At 43.8% G+C, this 20,050-nt stretch overlaps 6 protein-coding genes across 8 annotated transcripts in view; 3 read left to right on the forward strand and 3 right to left on the reverse strand.

Moving 5' to 3' along the window:
* Positions 1-4,117, forward strand: part of LOC118508439 — a 50,714-nt gene extending 46,597 nt beyond the window's left edge. For 2 of the 3 annotated variants that reach the window (XM_036048218.1, XM_036048221.1), the window contains exons 4-11: positions 47-753; positions 1,370-1,502; positions 1,571-1,795; positions 1,866-2,049; positions 2,110-2,364; positions 2,865-3,199; positions 3,264-3,436; positions 3,503-4,117. In XM_036048218.1, the coding sequence (XP_035904111.1) occupies positions 47-753; positions 1,370-1,502; positions 1,571-1,795; positions 1,866-2,049; positions 2,110-2,364; positions 2,865-3,199; positions 3,264-3,436; positions 3,503-3,556 (2,066 nt within the window). In that variant the 3' untranslated portion in view covers positions 3,557-4,117. The remainder of the gene's footprint in view (positions 1-46; positions 754-1,369; positions 1,503-1,570; positions 1,796-1,865; positions 2,050-2,109; positions 2,365-2,864; positions 3,200-3,263; positions 3,437-3,502) is intronic. The other variant, XM_036048222.1, reaches the window with a different exon arrangement.
* Positions 4,118-6,713: 2,596 nt separating this feature from the next.
* Positions 6,714-7,163, reverse strand: LOC118507387 (pulmonary surfactant-associated protein D-like). Its single transcript, XM_036045840.1, has one exon. It carries the CDS (start codon positions 7,146-7,148, stop codon positions 6,714-6,716), a length of 435 nt encoding a protein of 144 aa, XP_035901733.1. The 5' UTR covers positions 7,149-7,163.
* Positions 7,164-7,167: 4 nt separating this feature from the next.
* LOC118503384 (perlucin-like protein) lies at positions 7,168-7,946 on the forward strand. Its single transcript, XM_036036585.1, has 2 exons — positions 7,168-7,402; positions 7,475-7,946. The coding sequence occupies exons 1-2, from the start codon at positions 7,336-7,338 to the stop codon at positions 7,840-7,842; spliced, it is 435 nt and encodes a 144-aa protein (XP_035892478.1). The 5' UTR covers positions 7,168-7,335; the 3' UTR covers positions 7,843-7,946.
* Positions 7,947-13,628: 5,682 nt separating this feature from the next.
* On the reverse strand, positions 13,629-14,227 carry LOC118503380 (perlucin-like protein). The gene is made up of 2 exons (XM_036036581.1): positions 14,137-14,227; positions 13,629-14,061 (listed from the first exon to the last, which is right to left on the reverse strand). Exons 1-2 carry the CDS (start codon positions 14,195-14,197, stop codon positions 13,688-13,690), a joined length of 435 nt encoding a protein of 144 aa, XP_035892474.1. The 5' UTR covers positions 14,198-14,227; the 3' UTR covers positions 13,629-13,687.
* A 146-nt stretch (positions 14,228-14,373) lies between these two features.
* LOC118503698 (macrophage mannose receptor 1-like) lies at positions 14,374-14,862 on the forward strand. Its single transcript, XM_036037259.1, has one exon. It carries the CDS (start codon positions 14,395-14,397, stop codon positions 14,836-14,838), a length of 444 nt encoding a protein of 147 aa, XP_035893152.1. The 5' UTR covers positions 14,374-14,394; the 3' UTR covers positions 14,839-14,862.
* Positions 14,863-19,406: 4,544 nt separating this feature from the next.
* LOC118502479 (perlucin-like protein) lies at positions 19,407-20,008 on the reverse strand. Its single transcript, XM_036034709.1, has 2 exons — positions 19,906-20,008; positions 19,407-19,825 (listed from the first exon to the last, which is right to left on the reverse strand). The coding sequence occupies exons 1-2, from the start codon at positions 19,964-19,966 to the stop codon at positions 19,449-19,451; spliced, it is 438 nt and encodes a 145-aa protein (XP_035890602.1). The 5' UTR covers positions 19,967-20,008; the 3' UTR covers positions 19,407-19,448.
* Between the last annotated feature and the right edge of the window lie 42 nt (positions 20,009-20,050).

Genomic DNA, 20,050 nt, shown 5'->3' on the forward strand with positions numbered 1-20,050 from the left:
TGCTCACACACACAAACACGTATTACTATTTCCACTTTTCTTCCAGATCGTGACATCATGAGCAGTGGGTTGTTGGGCGAAGACGGTTACGAGGTGGACGAGAATTTGTCGATCGATTTTAACGATTTCACCAGCACGAACGATCTGCACTTCGATCATCGCTTTACCGGAGGCACCTCCAAAGAGCCCAAGGCCAAGGACTCGCAGGGTTCGGGCCGCACGGTGGACACCAAATTTTCGTTCGGTCTGGACAACGATCTGCTGGCGGTGTTCGGTACGCACGCCAAGAAACCTTCCTTCGAGTGGCCTACGACGGCATCGACGACCACCGAGCCCGGATCGTCGGAACGTCAGCGTACGGAGAGTGCCAGCGAGGAGCTGCCCGCGCTGGTGGTCAAAGTAACCGATGCACCGATTCGCAAAACCAGCACAATCTCGTTGAAAGACTACACCAAGGCACGCGTCGTGTTTGACGATGAAGATTTCCTCGATGCGGACGATGGACAAAGCCGTACGCAACCAGCGCCAGCGCATCGGCCGGAGGGCACCACCCGGGCATACGAGCCGGGCCACGCGGCCGACCCAGCAGCGGCAGCCATTCAGGTGGGACCCCGGGACGGTCCGGTACGAGGGACGGAGGTGCGAGGGTTCACCTCCGGCCATCAAAACAATTTTGGCGTCCCGATCGAGGAGGACGAGCGCCTGTTGCGCAAGCTGAACGACCAGCTAATGCAACTGGAGCATCTGAGAGAAGTGAATAGACGTTTTTTACCCGTTCGTTTTCCAGTTCCCCGAGCTGGTGTTTTCCCTTCGACTCACTTTCTTTGCGTGTTTACTACCACCACGTTGCTTCTGCATGTTTTAGCGATCTTTAGCAGTCCATGTTAACGGGAAGGAAGGCTTCGGGGGAAACGGCTTTTAAAGTTGGGAATTTACATGTTCACCACCAAAATTTTTTGATACACAATTGAAGTCAGCAAATGCAGACTGAAGTAAAGAAACCAGAAATTTTTCCGCACACACTATTGAATTTGGAGGCCTTTAGCCGAAAGAGCACACTAAAACCAATTGCATGGCTACAAATGATCAAGGCACAATAGCACATCCTCAAAATTTGCATGCATGTACTGGTGGATTTTTACTGTTTGGAACGTTATTTATGTGTTTAGTTTTGTGCTGGGAACAGTGAGTGAGTGAGTGAGTTTCTTTATGCGTCGTAAGGGATACTGGATACGCACTGAGTGCTGTTTGTTTGACTATTAATTGCTTTCAATTTGTGAGCCACTTAACCTTTATCCAAAAACCAGCATGAACCTGAGTTCCCGAGTCCATTCGTTTTAACGCTCATTGTTTGTCATTTCTTCTCTAGAAAAATGTAACAGTTCCGTCGGCCACCACCGATTCCAGCCTCTACAGAACGAAGGTGTCCCCAACGCTACCGATTCTGTCACGCTTTGAGATCACTACCGAGGGATTGAAGCGGTTTAACATATCTGAAGAAGGTTAGCTAAGACTTACCGTCCATTTTGTATGTTCCAATAACTTCACGCTACCATCTTCTCTCCTGAAGGTATTTGTCAGTCTACTTCACTTCCACTTTGCCGCGGAGTTCTACCATATGATCTTACGGTGTCGACGAATCGGCAACTGTCTGCGCTCGAGTACGACCACTTCCAGTATCTGATCAACTCCAAGTGTTCGGTGCGCGTCGCAGAATTCGTGTGCCTGGTGCTGGAACCGGAATGTCGCCCAACGCGCATGGGAACGCTGGCGCCGTGCAAGCGCATTTGCAAGTGTATGTATTCGTAGTAGCGATTCAATTAGTAATAGATTAGAACTAAACCCCCTTTCTATTCATATTCCAGCTATTTTGGAGCCCTGTGCCCATATCATCGCAAGTTCGGAAGCCTTAACAGCAACCTTCGACTGTGATAGCTACCCGGACTCGGACGATCGAAACGTTTGCGAGGATCCAACCCGTTTAGGGCAGTGCTATGCGAACGAGTTCCAGTGTGGCAGCGATTCTAGCTGTATACCGCTGCAATGGAAGTATGTAACTGACTGCTAGTGATAGTCATTAGCCACTTACCCGCTCACCCCTTTCTGCAGATGCGACAACATTAAGGACTGTCACGGTGGGGAGGACGAGTCCGACTGCAAGCAGTGCGAGCGGGACGAATACCGATGCATGTCGAATGACAAATGCATCCCGGATAAGTGGCGCTGCGATCAGTACGAAGATTGCCCGGATGCATCGGACGAGTTGGATTGCTACTACGACGAGCCGACCACCTTCCCGACGGCCTACGGTAGCCAACGGGAGTATCCTTTCGTGCAAGTACAGGTTCCCAACAGTCCGAACGGGTAAGCGGAGGGGGGGTAGGAAGTGCGCTTGATTGAGTAGGCTGTAGACAGGCCCACGGGACCTTGACACAATGGACACGCACGGCGTAGATCATCTGGACGGACCGATATCTTTTGCACAGTAGAAACACAGCTGCGCCTTTCACGCACTCAGCTCAGCTCAAGCACAAAACCGACAAGCGATCGTGACCGAGAGATGAGGAGGAGGGATCTGTGGGGCAGTGTGTTGTGTTTGTATATAACCGATCTATCTCTCTAATCTCTTCCGACATTTTGGGACTGCTACTGGACATAGCTCTTTGCTACTAGTGAGTGTGTAGGTGACGGTGACGCTTTTAGTGGAATCTGGTAAGATACCTACGTAGTACAACTGTGGACGATGATGGCCTGCAGCCGCTGATACTTAATACACTCACCGTTTCGGTTCCTCGCTGTTCTTCCCAGGCAGCCTATCTATCACCTTGATATCTATTTGACACCCAACTGCCGTCTTCTTTCAGCCGCCCCTACATTACGATCACCAATGAGGATCGATCCCAATCGGAAGGTCACCGTAACTCTCAGGAAAGTGCCATCCCTACTGGCGCTCGTGAGTATGCCAACTATGGCACCTCGGAGGAAGACGAAGAAGGTGACAAGTATGAGCCGACGGCAGCCGAAAATGCTCCCTTCATCAATCGACACCGTAATCGTACTACGAACGAGGATCAGCCATCTACTACTGCTGCTGGTGATGCCGATGCGACGACCACTACCGTGCGATCGAGCGAGAAAAAGATCGAGGATCAAACAGAAGCCGAAACGAGCCGGACAATATCGGTGCCCAAGTCGTTAGGTAGCGAGCGTGGTGCGTCTAGCAAATTTGCAACGGAGAATAATTGTGGTGTTTCCTTTCACAGTGAACTTCCAGGACAGCAAGGAAATCATGATGACGTCAGACTCGGAGAATGATTTCAAGATCAGCAGCACTAGCAGGGATTTTCTAACGACGGCCCACGTGTCCCCATGTCCGGAGGGAGAGCTGCGTTGTGTCAGTGGTATCTGCATATCCGTCAGCCAGCTGTGTGATAGGGTAAGGTCGAATCTGAGCCGGGGATATATTATGGTGGTTAACGTTCCCACTTTTTCCTTCTTGCAGGTCGCAGATTGTGCCGATGGAGCTGATGAGGCAGGATGCAGCTACAAGGAATAGAAAAAAAACGGCAGCAAACAGTGATGTGTGTGTGTATGACTTTTTTTTGTGTGTTTGGGTTGGAGCCAGCGATTCACGGATATCGTTAATCATACACACTGTTGCTTGATTTTTATATTGTTGATTTGTGTTAAAAGAGCGCATCATTCGGATCTTATCATTTATAAACGACTGCGAGGAACGGCTGACTCCAGCAGCAGCAGCAGCAGCAGCAGCAGCAGCAAAAGGGTATTAATATTCATTCTATACGGTGAAGAACCTGTGTTCGAAAGGCTTGCATCGTGTGGTACGACGCCACACAGGAATCGACGTTCATCAGAGCTGCCTGTTACCATCATTATACGATAAGATTGTTTTTAAAACCAGTGTAAAGTAAGATTGTTGTCATCCCCGTATGTTCATTGCAATCGTCATTGTGTTAGGCATTAGGAAAACGTTTCATTCAAACACCCTTTGCGCTTTGTACATAGAAGGCACCTCTTGACACTCATTATTAACGCTCTCAAACATCTTTTGTAAATGTTTTATCATTATCGGATAATAAAGACAGTGAAATGAAAATAAAAAATATGGTACATATTTGCAACTAAATAGCTTACCCTACTTATACGAAAGCGCTAAGACTTACTACGTCAACGGAATATACTTGTAGATCGGGTTAGTATTCTAGTACCTACTGACACACGACGATTTTAGCACGCCGCATTTCCTATCATCCTTCTTCTCGCTTTGCCACTGCTGCCCAGGCAGGGGCGACGAAAAAGACTGATCGATTTGCTAACTGTAGTTGAGTTGCTGTACTCTGACGCCAGTTTTCCTCTTGTACATGGAGTACAATTTCAACTACAAACCTTACACAATTCATGAGCAACTGCCACAAATCCATTGAAGCTGGCTTCCAGATTGATACAGATTTTAAGGCGGCATTTGACAGTGTGCCTCAAAGTATGTTTCCCGCCAAACTTAACCTACCTGGACTTTCAGGACCACTGGTGGGCTGGATTTATTCTGATATTCTGACAGATCAAATCCCATCCCGATAGCCCTCCAGTTCGCAAAACTTGACTTTACCCGTAGCTGGATAATCAAGTCACAGTCAAGTCAAAAATGGCAGGCCGAGACCTCTCGAGGGTTTTGTGCCAAACAAGAAGAGAAGATTGGTCGACCCTAACCGGCGAGGATGGGCATCCCCCACATATCAATATCAATTTATGCATCCACTGGCGATCCTCGGGGCAGCAACCTAGGGCCATTGCTACACTTGTTTTACATAAATGTCCATGGCGCTAACATCAGATAACTAGGTCCTCTTCGCGGATGCCGGTAAGTTCTTCAACTTTTTCTTCTTCTTTCTTGGTCTACTCATATGGCCTAGTAACATGGCGAGACATGGTCTGGTGTCCAATTCGTTTCCAGGAAACTCGGTCCATAGCTTCACTCCTCCAACCTCGGCTGCATCCGATCTTCCTCAGGACTGATTCGACTTGATCCAATCAACGTGCCCCTCTACGCCACGTGCCGAACGGTTTGCTAGTGAGCACCATCCTGGTAGTGGGATGTCTGCATCGCCAAACAGCTGAGCTAGCTTGTGGTTCACCCTCCTTCTCCACTCACCCTGCTCTCACGCACCGCCAAAGATAGTCCGTAGCACTCGCCGCTCGAAGATGGCGCTTACCGGCCGTATCACTGTGCGATATATGGCGCATTTCTTGCGATGTAGGAGTCTTCTGGGTCTCAAAAGCCTGTGAAGATATTTTGAGAAATTCGCGAGGCTAAGGACAAGTATCTCGTGCTTTGCACTCCATTCCTGGGATCACCGTCTCGAATATATCACTAACGTAGATGTCGAATCTTTGAGGTGGGAGGGGGGGTTGCCTCATATGGTCTTGAGCAGGAATGGCAGTCATTCAACACTGGACTCCTTAACGATAGCATCGATTATGCAGCGCTACTCGCTTCCATCATCTGGAACGTGTCTCCTGGGTCGCGATCGAGCAATCCTAGCAATCTCTGAATGGCGAACTTTTTCTGGCTCCTGAGACCCCATTCTTTGTATGTGTTTAGATTGTAAATCAGTAAAACTGTATTATAACTGTGTTTAGATTGTAAAACTGTATTATAACTGTCGTACGCTTTCGAAAAGATTTAGCAGGCCACCGAATTAGTAAACAACTTATCTACCTTGCAAAAAGCATGTCTTCCCCGTTCACCGTGCTCACGATGTGATTCAGAAATTTGAGTGTTGAAGGTGTTATAACAATAAATTGGAAAGTTACCCACGGGATAAGAAAAAAAACTAATTATTTAGGAAAATTTACTTTTGCAGAAAGAGAAACTTATCATGTTTTTATAGAAATAGATAATATCCACCTGGATGGATGGATTACGGTCTCACTCCCACTCCAGAACTAGGGGCACGACCCGGCAACCGTGTCCCTGTAAAAAGCGGCGGTTTTAATTTGCTCAACTAGTTCCCTGCGTGCTGCTGAACGATCGATTAGGGTCACGTTCAACTTTGTCCCAAACAAAATAATCCAGAGGGTTGGGAGCCGACGTGTTAGGAGGACACACATTCGGCCCGTTGATATGTCAAGCAAATACAAATTGTGAACAGAACCGTAACTGACAAATTTACTTTAAACGCCCCGGTCTGTATCTCTCGTTGGCCTAACGACCTTTTAAGATCGTGCCTGTCATCCCTATAGTTGGATAGTAAGTCTTCACTACGGAGGAACGGTCCGGATGGGATTTGAACTTCGGTCCTCCCGTATGAAGACTGGCGTCGCAGTTTTCTCTACCACATCGAAAACACCCTAGTACATCGCTTAGTTTCTTAAATGTGTATGCATTAGGGGCGGTCCGGTGGCCGAGGCGACAACGGCGCCGGTCTTCACACGGCAGGACCGGGGTTCAAATCCCATCCAGACCGTCTCCCCGTACGCAGGGCTGACTACCTAGCTACGGATAAAATCAAGTCACAGAAAGCCAGAAATGGCAGGCCGAGACCTCTCGAGGTTGTAGTGCCACCGAAGAAGAAGAAGAAGAAGTATGCATTTAAGCTTTTATTTTATTTTATAAGAACGGTCTCGATAAGCCGAAACGATAATCACACACATGTTTGCTTAAGCGATAATATAGTTGTAAATCGCCTTGATCACTATAAAGGGGTATAAAATTCACACACATAATATAGCAATCTACCACACACTTCATCGTTCCAGGAACCATCGAAGTTCATTGTGAGACAATGTTCACCACCACTGGCCGCATTGTTTGGTTCTCCTACGTTGAAGTTGACGTATCCGTTGACATTGCCGATTGGCTTGTTATTGGACAGCCAAACCCACGACCCTTCCAGGCCAATGTCCGTACCCGACAACCAGCAGCCGCCATCCGCTCCAGCATTTTTTATTGTTTTCAGCACCATACTATTCTGATAAGCCGTCTCGATCGATACCAGACTGCCTCCCTTCACTATACACTGCTGCCAGGCTTCGAAAAAGGACACCTTAGTTTTGTAGGCCGTGTAGTGAAGTGCTTGTGCTGTGGCGGCAAGACCAACGATAGCCAGCACCAACAGTACAGTCTTCATCTTGTGGAGATCCGGTTGAACACTATTCATCAAGTACGACGCACCAAGAAGCGACACCTCAGTTTTATAGGATGTTCTTACCAATTGGAGCAGCTGTGTTAACAGCGCAAAAGAAGAGTATAAAAGTCTGTTGGGCGTTTCGGCACTGTGCCAGTTTGATTTGCAAAGACCTTCTGCAGCTTAGACCATGCTAATGGCGCTCAGGTATTTGTGTTTAGTGTTGTGTTTGGCGTTGTTCGTGACGGAAGCTGATGGTTAGTGTGTTTTCGGAAGTGTTTGGTACGCAGCAGTTGACGGTGTTTATAATCAAACTCTCTCCGCTACAGGATGCAAGGAGTTTGTGGCGTACAGACGAACCGTCACCTTCTTCCAAGCTTTTCAGCAGTGTCGCCTGTTCGGGGGATATTTGGCTTTCATTGAGTCGGCCGAAGAAAATGCACAAGTTGTATCGGCCATCAAGGCTGTTGGAGATTTTACCAAGGAATGGTACATCGGTGCTACCGACTTGGGCAACGAGGGTAACTTTTTATGGTTCGGCGTGAACAAGAAAGCTACGTACTTAAACTTTGTCCAGGGCGAACCCAACAATAGCGGTGGAACGGAGCATTGTGTCGTAACAGCATCAGGCAAATGGAAGGATATGTCTTGTGATTATAGAGCCATGGGATTCGTGTGTGCCCACATCCGTCATTAAATTATTTGTTTAAAAATAAAAACTATTGTTAATACTTCCAACTTATTCAATCATAAGCAAGTTGACAGATTGTACTCAAGAAATGATCAGCCACGGTTAACTAAAGCGGTTAAGGCTAGTGTTAACTAAAAAGTGATAAAGTTATTTAAATCGTGAAATATTATTCAAAATCGTAGGACCCGTAACATCAGAGCAACAACTATCAATACCCTTCGTGTATCATCCGAAGATGGGACAGATTCGAAATTGCGACAGAAAGCTGTTTCCGACTCTCCGATATACTGTTGGAAGCTTATGAGCTGCAAGAGTTGAATACAAATACACTCAATATGCGACATGCCTTTTGGCAAGATCGAACAGATCATTTCGCACACTACTTCAGGGATTTCTTCGACAAGTGTTTGCATAGGTGGAAAGAGACTTTATCGCTGTTTGGAAGCCTCAACGGGGTCCTATCCGTACTTCAGTGTTTTGTCGTCTTCTCAATGAATGCCGACACAAATACGACGGCTCTGACCTCATTGTCAAATATTTGCGTTTTTGGCAGTTGTAGCGCACTTTAGCGGACATAGCGCAGCTCTAAAAATTGGTACTGCGTTAGCAACTTATCGACTTCTGGTACTAGCTGTTTGCAAATCGTAAAGTCATGCGTGAACTGCTCCTATCTGTGGATTAGTGACATTGCTTTTCTACTACATTCGTCATCGTATTTGCTGCCATCGTACACGCCACAAATAGTTTCATTCATTCTCCCGCTGAAGGATAGACATCGCAAGCACTGTTTACACTCCTGCTTACTACTAATCTAATACACCACAGAGCGGTCTGCGTTTGTCAGTACTGAACTAGTGAGCAAACAGCCAATAATAGAATACTTAACTCTGTAACTCTACCAGCTGTCCCATTGTCCCATTTTTGTCTCCAGTCCTTTCAATAAACTCTCCCTTTGCCTCCGGTCGACGACCTCACGATGGTTGCCGATTGCCTCCGAGACCTCCGTGCTTCTCCATGTCCACACTTTGACAGGCCCGCCATTTCCCGTGAAACCACGCAAACACATACCTTCGACAAAACTATCTTTGTCAGACGTTGACAATGTTTTTGTTGACAGTGGAATTCACGGTAAAGTTGAGACAGTTGTAGGCATAAGTCATTTTTAAAAGTAGTTCGTTGGAACCAAATTCTGTTCATCTGAACTCGTAGCCGACATTTTATTTAATCAACAATTTAGTAGGCTTCAGGTAAGTAGGCATATGAAAGAAAACATACTAAGCCGTTATTCTTCTATTCTCAAGAGATTCCTGACTGAATTGAAAGGACTGAAGGGTCCTAGAGCTATATGAAAGATGAGGATGGCTCATAGGACCATGGTAGTAGGTAAAAAGATTGAGGATATTTTTTTTCAGCGTTGATTCTACTCAGTTGATTCCGTATTGTTGTAATGAAGTTACCAAAAATGTTGGCGAATTCTAATCTCAGTCTAACAACACGTCTCCTAACACGATGTTGCCTACACTGGGTCGTCCGGTGTCATTCTCATGACGTGACCAGCCCACCCGAGCCTGGTGAGTCGTATTCACTGCACGATGGTAAGAACATTGTCCTTCCACACATACGGGGCCAAAAATCCTTCTGAGTATCTCAAAAACGGCTAAGAGAGCTTCGTCAGTCTGGGAAAGAGTCCATGATTCAGACGTTTTTGTAATTATGGAAACTATGAATGGTCCAAACACTTCTAGTTTTGGCCAACCCGAGGTTTTCTGCCACTCGATTGAGGGATGGTTATCTTCTGCTACATAGGACTCCTAACACGATGTTGCCTACACTTGGTCGTCCGGTGTCATTCTCATGACGTGACCAGCCCACCCGAGCCTGGTGAGTCGTATTCACTGCACGATGGTAAGAACATTGTCCTTCCACACATACGGGGCCAAAAATCCTTCTGAGCATCTTCCTCTCAAAAATGGCTAAGAGAGCTTCGTTAGTTTGGAACAGAGTCCATGATTCAGACGTTTTTGTAATTATGGAAACTATGAATGGTCCAAACACTTCCAGTTTTGGCCAACCCGAGGTTTTCTGCCACTCGATCGAGGGATGGTTATCTTCTGCTACATAGGAGAGCCTCAAACCAATGATGTCCATACCATCAGTGTACGCCTCTCAGAAGAAGTTTTCACCTCCAAGTCACGAATGGCTCTCTCTAGCGCTAGATTCATAAGGAGACAGGCAAGCCCATCTCCCTGGCTCCCAGGCCCTTGTTGGTAGGAAAGAGCCCTAAGAGATTCCCTTCCGCCTTCATCTGACATGGGATGTTGACTAACGCAAAATTAACAGAGCTCAGAGAGCTTAGCAGGCAAAAGTAAATGGATCACAGTGGTGCAGGGCTGCTGTTAAATCCGAATAAACATCATCAACTTGTTTCCCACTGTCAAACGTGCGGATAGCAGGAGCATAGCAATGATAAAAGGTTGGTGTCAAGGCAACAACTCGGTGAAAACCCATGCTGGTCGATGGAGACAATATGTTTGAATCTACTAAAAAGATGCCGGGAAATAAGATTTAAGATTTAATAAGATTTTACTACAAGCACATAGCTCAGATATACCGCAATAGTTCATAATATTGTTTTAACTCGGCCTTCAGAAGGGAACATGTAGGGCAGATTTCCGTAGATGATAACAGCTGTACACGCAGAATGAAATTGTAAAATACACAGCAATATCAACAAAGGACTTGACCTGATGAAGCTTCATTTGAGATTAAGTGGTGGCGTTTGTGTGTCTTCCCAAAAAAGTCTAAATATTGGATTGGCAGACGTCGGCGTTAGATCGATGTTAGCTTCGAAAACTTCTGCAGCAGGCGAAAATTGCCAAGCCGTTACTGCCACCTGATCACATATTTACTTTACAAAAACATAACATAACTGTGGGAATGGTACGAAACACAGTGTTTCTCAGGGCGTAAGACGAGGGTTTCCACTTATAAATCGATGAGTGTTTTACATTACGAACAAGCTAATTATTAGCGAATTAGTTCTATATAGCAATAAGTGAGGCACGAAGCATTTTTTTTCTGTGTTTTAGAACTTCTGTAATACTCTGTATAAGTACTGTACGAGTAGCATGGACGAAGGCAATTTAAAATGTGCCGTGTTAGGTTTAGGAGTGAGCTCCCAAACCCGTGCTGATGCATATCAGGTGTTCCTCCAGAAAGCAATCTCGGACCGCCCTACCTTATGGTACTTATGTACGTTGACGATATCAAGATTTAGAGTGATGCTAAGGGCTTATCATCTCTTTACAAAGCCTTAAGTTTATTTCGTTACCTTAGAGTGGAAGTTCGAGTGTTTAGTTATATTAGAGTTTAGACAAGTGTGTTGTGGTGTCCTTTACTCGTGCCCGCATGCCCATATGAAAAATATACTACATAAACTTTAATATAAAACCGAGGTACAAGATTTGGGTATTCTACTTTGCGTGAGATCTCATTGTAAAACCAAAAATCATTTTTGGTAAAAGATACCTACGACTGTTTGGCGCAAGAGCTACCACCCGAATCCAAAAATTGTATCCGAAATTTTTTCAGCACTAGTTTTCAAAGAATTAGGATGGTTTAGAATTAGCACCTTGGAGACGCTAAGCGGAATGAAAGTTAGGGACTGCGAGTTCGGGGGCACTTCCCTTTAGAACACATTAGGAGGCCAAAGGCCAGAATTGAAAACGGCAGTAAGGTTAATAACCGACACGAGCCCTTCGGTGAAACAAACCGCTCAGAAACAAGAAGTTTCACCGTTAACACTCGCCGTAATACTTGAAGTTCAAGCAGTCAATTTTTATAGGCAGTCTGGAGCTATCTGCTGGTTGTTTCGAAACTATGTTTAACGTCTTTTATGTACTAATGACTAGTAATTTTAAATGTTTCATTACTGTATCTTCAGCCTCCCATCCGTTCGCTCTGATTTACCAGATGCGCCTAAATGCAGGCTTGCTCATCATTCCCTATACCACCTGTAGCTATACCACCAGGACAGGGTTTCGCAACCAGTTGTTCACAGTTGTTTAAATCGGATGTACTGTTGTATCGGTTACACCAAAAAATCCGTGATCAAATTTGTGTATCTTTTGAGTTGTAAGTGGGCTCTCTTAGCTTAATGGTTTTTAACGGTTACCACGCGGTATATCGTTATTTTCAATAAGTCTGACTCAAGCAGTATCAAGACGACCATCGGTTCAAACTTCTCCGACAAGTATGTGGAAGGTTGTCATGACAACCCTTTCCTGACTAACGATTTCCACGGTTATAATGTGGTAGTCGGTCTAGCAATCATTCCGTTCCTTTGTTGTCAAGTTTCCAGCGAGTTGTGCTTAACATCGAGTATAACTTAACTTTTCCCTGCTTAAAGCAAAATCTAACCTTTCTTCGTGCCCTTATTTGGGATTCATTTGTTTGGCTGAAGTTAACGCCTGCTCTTCCCTCGTTCTTATACCTAAATGACACGAAGACTATGTCATACTTTGTTTACTACTTTGTTTATGAAGGCTGCAAGCGGGTCGTGGACAACTCCATCTACCGGGCAGTAGCGAACGTAAGATCGCGATCACACCAACCGTACGACAGTATTCTGCGCTCCCGGACAACAATTCGTGTCGAGCCCGTTAACTATCGAATATACTATGAATAATTATAATTATAATTAATATAATTAATTATAATTATAATATACTGCCCGTTAATATACTATGATTTCTTTATATTACTATGTCTATAAATATTTATCCTTTAAAAATTATATTTTTTGTGATTTTTTGCGCAGCAGACAGTAAATTGATTACATCTACGCTGACCTTAACCATCGTTTGTTCTTTTTGTTAAAAGGAGTCATTTGTATCACGTGTACTTGATTGTTGGCTCAAAAGTAATAATTAATCCTGTTATCATGAACCACTGATTGGTAATCATATTGAAGCCGTAGAAAAACGATTCGAAACTCCGCGATTTCTTCATGCACTATGAACCAAATTTAATCCAACTAGCCCTATTGTATAAATGTAAAAAGAGTTTCAAGAGAGTCAACAAATGTTATTTGTTCTACAAATTACAAATTTGTAGTGTCTGTTTGTGTGAAACTTACTTTCTCTGCTGCATGTCAGGTGTTAAACTCAAATATTATGCTTTTATAAAAAAAAATCTACATTAGTTCATACTCAATGCTTTGATTTTTCTAATCATTTATGAGCATTTCCTGTTAACTTAGCTTGGTTTGCTTGCTTTTAAAAACTTTTTCTTTGCCTTAAAATAGAACTCCTCAGTACAACAACCTCATTTTAAATATTTATTGCATCCAGATACGCCAAATAACATATGGGTTGAATAAACAAGGACCAAACAATTCTAAGTCTCGTAAAAAATCAATTCCAGCTATTTGCACAGTAGGAGGCCAACTACTCCCACTAATTGTCTCAGTCTGCTTTTGTTGCTAGTGCTGGTCGTATCGATGGAATGATCGTTGTTCAAGCTTCAGAAAGTTTGCCTATATAGGATTCGACACCTGACACTGCTGTGTAGAACTCTAACAATGCTAGTTCAGCATTGTTCAGTATATATTCCGGTCCATATTCTCTTGATTAATATTTAACAAACCCTTTTAATGGTACTTCCCAGTAATGAAGATGTCAATGTGTTTTACTTCAATTTATAATGGTCGTAATTGTTTTGAATCAAAGATTTAGTGATTTACCCGGCTCTAAGATAAGTATTGGAAATGTATCATACAATTATTGAAAAACAACTCGTTGCAATGTCTATTCTCATTCATACATGTTTATTGAAGAGGACATCATGTTTCTTACATACTTATAAAAGCACACACGAATCCTGCAGCTTTGTACTCACAGGAAACATCGTTCCATTTGCTTCCTGCATTCGATCCTATTACGATACAGTGTTCTCCGTTGATATTGTTGGGCTCACCACCGTTGAAGTTCATATAGGATACTCTCTTGTTCACACCGAACCACACAAATCTACCCTCAAAGCCCAAATCTGTCGCACCAATGTACCATTCACTGGTTAAATCTCCAACAGCCTTGATGGCAGTTACAACTTGTGCATTTTCCTCGGCCGACTCAATGAAAGCCAAATATCCCCCATACAGGCGACATTGCTGAAAAGCTTGGAAGAAGCTGAGAGATCGTTTGTACGCCACAAAGTCCTTCCTTCCTGTAGGAAGAAGAGAGAGAGTTTGAATAAGGAATGTAGTATGCAGATATCCTCGTGATTACGATATGAACTCACCATAAGTTTCCATCGCAAAGAACGTCACACACAACACTAAACACAAATACTTGAGCGCCATTATCGTGTTGTCTAGGCTTCACAAAGGGATTTGCAAATCGAACTGCTGCAGAACGGAACTGGCCAGTAGACTTATATACCCTCCTTTTGCTGTGGACACAGCTGTGCCAGCTGGTGCATGCAACCTATATAAGCGAGATGTCACCCCATCGATGCATCGTACTTTGTGAACTGTGCTTAACCCTGTATTTCCTCAAGATGAAGACTGTGCTGTTGGCACTCGCTATCTTCGGTCTTGCGGCCGTGGGTCTACCCACAGCGCAATCACTTCGCTACACGGCCTACAAAACTAAGGTGTCCTTTTTCGAAGCCTGGCAGCAGTGTTTAGCGAAGGGAGGCAGTCTAGCATCGATCGAGCTGGCCAGGCAGAAAGAAGTGGTGGTCGCAGCAATGAAGAAGGCCGGTGCCTCCGATGGATGGTGGATCTCGGGCACCTACGTTGGTCTCGAAGGGTCGTGGATCTGGCTGTCAAACAACAAGCCAGTGGGAAGCATCAAAGGCTTTGTTAACTTCGCCCCTGGAGAACCCAACCATTTGAGCACCAATGGTGAAAACTGTCTCATCACGTACAACGACGGAACATGGAATGATGTGGATTGTGGTAAAACATACTATTACATATGTCAATCCCACTCAACCTAACCTGGATTTATACGAGTTCAATAAAGCAATAATTAAACCTTTACCGATTCGAGTAATGACTGCGTACACCAACCATATTTACAAAGTTATTGGAAACCATTTAGCATTGATATCTTATACCCCTTAAAGAGTTGCCTTGCGGTAATGGGGAACCTTGGCAAAGAGCAACAAACCATTACATCCCGGTGCTAATCAAACTTGCTCTTGAAACCCTTCCAGATGACAATTCAACTTCTGAGAGAAGTGTTTACATAGCTGCAATGCATCATTGTTTTGTGGGTTTAGCTCCAAAGCTGACTTGCCTGACTTAGCCTGACAAAAGACAATATTGACAGACAAAGGCAAAGACAGCGTTCAACTCTGTTTGCTTCAGTTAGAAGAGCCAGCTTTTCGTCAAACTTGCCCATCGTGGGGGGTGGCATGTGGTAACGGTCCTGCCTAGAGGAAGACTTTTGCTAATAAACGTCTCCTTAATTTTATTACTTCAGATTCCTTGCGGATACTGGATTCTGATTGAAAAGACGGGCAACTATCCTTCAAATGATAGTTGTTGAAATGACTAATGCAGAAAGTTGATAATAGAGTTTTGTACTGTTCAGAAATCACTCTAATGTTAAGAGAAGTGACAGCATGTTCTCTCTCTCTCCCTCTCTCTCCCTCTCTTTTCTTGGCCAAACAACTAGGTCATGCCTGCCATTTCTGGCTAACTATAGTTTATGATACCACGTAGTTGTATAATCAATCCTCACCACTGCGGGGGAACGGGCCTTATGGGATTTGAGCCCCGGTCCTATCGTATGAAGACTGACACCGTTGTCGCCTCTACCATTGGGTTACCCCTTATTCCCCTGACAACTTATCACCAATGCTATTAAGTTTCCTCTCGATGAGTAATCAATCGGTGATATGAATATGTGTCAGGGTTATAATTAGTAAAGCAGCTCTTCTCTTCTTTCTTGGTCTAACGACCTAACGGCCTCTTAGGTCATGCCTGCCATTTCTGGCTTACTAGACTTAAATGATGCCGCATAGCTGGATAGATAGTCAGTCAGTCAGTCAGTCAGTCAGTCCTCACTATGGGGGAATGGCCCAGATGAGACTTCAACACCCCCCCCCCCCCCCCGTTATGCCGTGTGAAGACCGGCGTCGCTGTCGCATCTACCACCGGGCAGCTCTAGAGTTCACTAATAAGTGCACCTTGTTAGTCATTACTGGAAGGATAAACAACGATTGTCAATAATGCTTTGTACAAGGTACTTTCTACGTTACCAGATTACTCACCACTTTGTCTGATTCTTTGGCAAACTTTAAAACAAAGGCACTTCACATTACAAATATCTCTTTGTCTTCCAGTAAATCTGTTGAACGGTTACCAGGCTATGGATTATGTACAGGACAGGTCGCTGCAATCATCTGAATTTCTTTCAGAATAGTTTATATTTTCTTCTTTTTTATACGAAAACTTTATGATATTAAATTTTAAAGTATGAACATAAATGAACGATCGTGCAGATGGTTAAATAAACAATGCATCAACGCAAAAGCAGCAACTCGGTTGTAAATCTGCCTAGACGCCACTTTGGGTGGATCAAACCATTGCATTCGGCACCTCTGATCGGTACCAACCATTTGAACAGCTTTAGAAACGTGTGATACACACGGTGCTGTCATTTGACATTGTAAGAGAGGGGATATGATTCGGGTAATAACTGACTATCCCATTAATCTCGGCCTGTGAAAAATATATTATATGAAGTCGTACTTTTGACTAGTAAAGTTGCCACATTGAAGTTTAGGTCATCACTATCGCCTGCAATACAAGGTACTCACGATGTAGGCGTAGAGATGAATCAGGGTTAATGACTAAACATCCCTAAATAAAACCACGTAATTGGACAGTCAGTATTCACTACGGGGGAACGATCCGGATGGGATTTGAACATCGGTCCTGCCGTATGAATACACAGCCGATAAGCATACACAACTTGTTTTAGTATTTGTTGTTCATTTTGTTTGTCTTCTCTAATGTTGGCACGTTGTTCGGGTTGCACGCAAAAACACTCTGCTCTATACTATTTGAAAAATGTTATTTTTATAACTAATTAAGTTCAACACCTTCGATGTTCTTGTTACTGTTTGACATGCCTGTCTTAGGCAGCAAAGGCAGCAAATTTATATCGAAGCATTTATGGTAAAGCCTTCTTCGGAACTGCCCAAATACTCATTGCATACTATAAGGCGCTAGAAACGGCTGTAATGGCTTAACAGGGGTTTTCACGTGATTTTACAAAAGAAAGCTCCCCCATCCCATGTTTTTCTTCCTTTGGATCATAATTACTCTTTTATTTATTTATTATCATTGTTATAATTTATTATCATTACAGTTGTTAACATTCTAGACTAGCCCATATCTAAATGTTAGGTATCTCAGTTGCGAAAAGTAAATGTCCGTGAGTGAGGAGGTTCGTTGTTCAGACCTCAGCACTGAACTGGAAGCAAACGTGGTATTGGTTAATTTATGATCTATAGTTTCACCTAAGTCGCGAGAAACTGCAGCATTCAGACAATGAACTAGAAAGTTGTAGAAACCAGGAAAGATCTGATGAGGCTTATCACGTGGCAGGACGAAGGTCGACGAATATGCTATTTGCACCGCACCGTACTTACGTGGTTCATTTGGATTTCGACGAGGGAAACGAACAACAACTTGCTGACCGAACCAATTCTTCCATTTATCTAGATCAGCATCTTCCTTTCTGGATTGTTGGAGAAATCGAGGCCTTTTTCGGCGGCCAGGCGACTCTAGATATTCAGAGGGAACATCCCTTACTGGCTCGTTGGATCCTTTGAGGCCTTACCTTGGGTAGGACCTTACTCTCAAAGCTCTTGAAAGGAATTGAACGTCAGGTTTTGAGTTGCGTCAAGTCTCAGCCCAGAACCAACTCTCTCGTTGGCTGAGGAAGACCGCTTTATTTATACCAAAAATTGCTTAGTTTATGGTTATTTCATTCGCCTTAAATTAGGTTAAAACTTTTTTACGTTATTGAGTATCTTCTTGGTTGACGGCAAAAGCATAGGGCTTTGTTGTAAACAAAAGAATCAAGTTACTTATGGAATTTTCCTCAAGATAGTTTGGTTTGAGTCGCTGCCGTTTGTCCATTCGTTAACCTGCTGATATGAAATCATCATTCAATGATTTGCTAGTTTCGGGGCAGTCGAAAGCGGTGCGATCGATTGCTGCGCTAGCATAAAATGTGGCAGACACGTCTGTTTTGTTCATGATTTGCCATGATTCGGAGTGGATAAAGTTTTACGCTTAGTTGCAGACTGCTGTCTGCACCGTGTGATGTTTGGCTGGTTTGGTTTCGTATTGCGTTGCGCAACTCGCTAGCCGAGTGCGCTAGTCGGTTTTTAATGTTCTTATTGCAACCAGTGTTTAGTCAAATTTGCTGAATATGCTGTTCTTGGTGGGGCATAGGGTGTTTGAGTTTAAACAGTTATTGCACAAGGTTGTGATGTGATTGACCGTTCCTTCGCACGTGTTTTTGAAATATATGTTTTTCATGAGGTGTTTTCAGATGTATAGCAGGGATGCTTCATACTGATTATTTTAAAAACCAATTAAACTGAATATTGATATCAAATCATTCCAAATCAAACCTTAAAAATCATGTGGAAGGGAACATCAGAGATTCAAATCCCTTTGTTTTTGTTTTGTTCCGACATTTGTTCGAAATTGTCCACTGTGCTGTGGTGCATTCTTTAAACACTTGCGTTGCGTTTGGTATACTAAACGGCGTTTTCCGTACATAGCTTCACCACAATATTATATGGGGTGGAATTGTAGTATTGTATGGGGAGGTTGAAGTGCCACCGAAGAAAAAGAAGAAGTTTAGAGATGAAGTATTAAACACCTCATATTGGTAGCTAAAATAAAAATAATTCAACCGATACTTGAAAAGTGTTATAAGAATGGATTTTTTATCCGAATGAATGTTCGGATGAAGCTTTCAAGTGTTGCCGCATAGCAGCAGCACCATAGCGAAAGAGAATTATAGTTCACGTAAGGCACGTAAGGACTGTCAGACGCCTATGATGATTAATTGTAATCCTATGAAAAGCCACATATTATATATTTTATATTTAGATTTTGATCGCAAGACAGTGGAAAATCAGATTCGTAACGAACACATTTAATCCGCGAGAGGAGTAGGATAATCTTGAAGAGCACAACTTAAGCCAAACGGCATGACAATATTTAGTATGAAAAGGGCATGCGAAGAACCGTAGACCGGTGTCTTCACCTTGCCTACCCTACAACGGACGAGTGATCGGACATACAAAAGTGCTACTTCTGTACACACCTGTCTGTGCACACTGAATGAGTTGCTAGTTGTCAAAGATTTTTTAATCGTTGATAAATATAGGCTTTGGGTCTCTGAGACCTCCTGAGAATATGTCGCGTAACTCAGAAATGGGCATGACCTAAGCAGTCGTTAAGTCATGAGGAGAAAAAAATAGGTAGAGCCGAACCGAAAGGGATCAAGTGAGTGGTGAAAAAGGTACCGTTGAAGATGTAGAACTTATAATTTATTTTCAATATTGCCAATTTATAGCCGGATGTATGCACACACGAACCCTTCCACTTTAGCATTACAAGGAACATCATTCCATTTGCTGCCTGCCGTTGATCCTATTGCGACGCAATGTTCCGATCCATCGTTATTGCTGGGTTCTCCACCGTTGAAGTTCAGGTAAGTAGCTTTTCTGTTCACACCAGTCCATATAAAGGTACCCTCGTTGCCCAAATCTGTGGCGCCGATGAGCCAATCTTTGCTAAAATCTCCGGCCGCCTTCACGGCCGTTACAACTCGCGCATTTTCATCGGCCGACTCAATCGAAGCTAAATGTCCCCCATACAGGCGGCATTGCTGAAAAGCTTCGTAGAAGTTTATGGCACGTTTGTACGCCACATATTCGTTCCTTCCTGTACGGAGCAGAGAGTTTTGGGAAAAATGCATTGAACAATTAATGTACGTGCTTCAAACACCGTCGATCGACACCCACCATGGACTTCCATCGCAAAGAACGTCACACACAACACTAAACACAAATACTTGAGCGCCATTTTAGTGATGTCTAGGCTTCAGTAAGGCTTTGCAAATCGAACTGCTGCAGAACGTAACTGGCCAGCAGACTTATATACTCGCCT

Source organism: Anopheles stephensi, chromosome 2, assembly GCF_013141755.1.
Source record: "Anopheles stephensi strain Indian chromosome 2, UCI_ANSTEP_V1.0, whole genome shotgun sequence".
Taxonomy (NCBI): Eukaryota; Metazoa; Arthropoda; class Insecta; order Diptera; family Culicidae; genus Anopheles; species Anopheles stephensi.

Bases quoted from the DNA above. Each gene is read 5' to 3' on its own strand.
- LOC118507387 (XM_036045840.1), bottom strand. From the start codon at position 7,148: ATGAAGACTGTACTGTTGGTGCTGGCTATCGTTGGTCTTGCCGCCACA.
- LOC118503384 (XM_036036585.1), top strand. From the start codon at position 7,336: ATGCTAATGGCGCTCAGGTATTTGTGTTTAGTGTTGTGTTTGGCGTTG. The intron at 7,403-7,474 runs GTTAGTGTGTTT...TCTCCGCTACAG, and splicing joins GTTCGTGACGGAAGCTGATG to GATGCAAGGAGTTTGTGGCG.
- LOC118503380 (XM_036036581.1), bottom strand. From the start codon at position 14,197: ATGGCGCTCAAGTATTTGTGTTTAGTGTTGTGTGTGACGTTCTTTGCG. The intron at 14,062-14,136 runs GTGAGTTCATAT...TTCTTCCTACAG, and splicing joins CTTTGCGATGGAAACTTATG to GAAGGAAGGACTTTGTGGCG.
- LOC118503698 (XM_036037259.1), top strand. From the start codon at position 14,395: ATGAAGACTGTGCTGTTGGCACTCGCTATCTTCGGTCTTGCGGCCGTG.
- LOC118502479 (XM_036034709.1), bottom strand. From the start codon at position 19,966: ATGGCGCTCAAGTATTTGTGTTTAGTGTTGTGTGTGACGTTCTTTGCG. The intron at 19,826-19,905 runs GTGGGTGTCGAT...TGCTCCGTACAG, and splicing joins CTTTGCGATGGAAGTCCATG to GAAGGAACGAATATGTGGCG.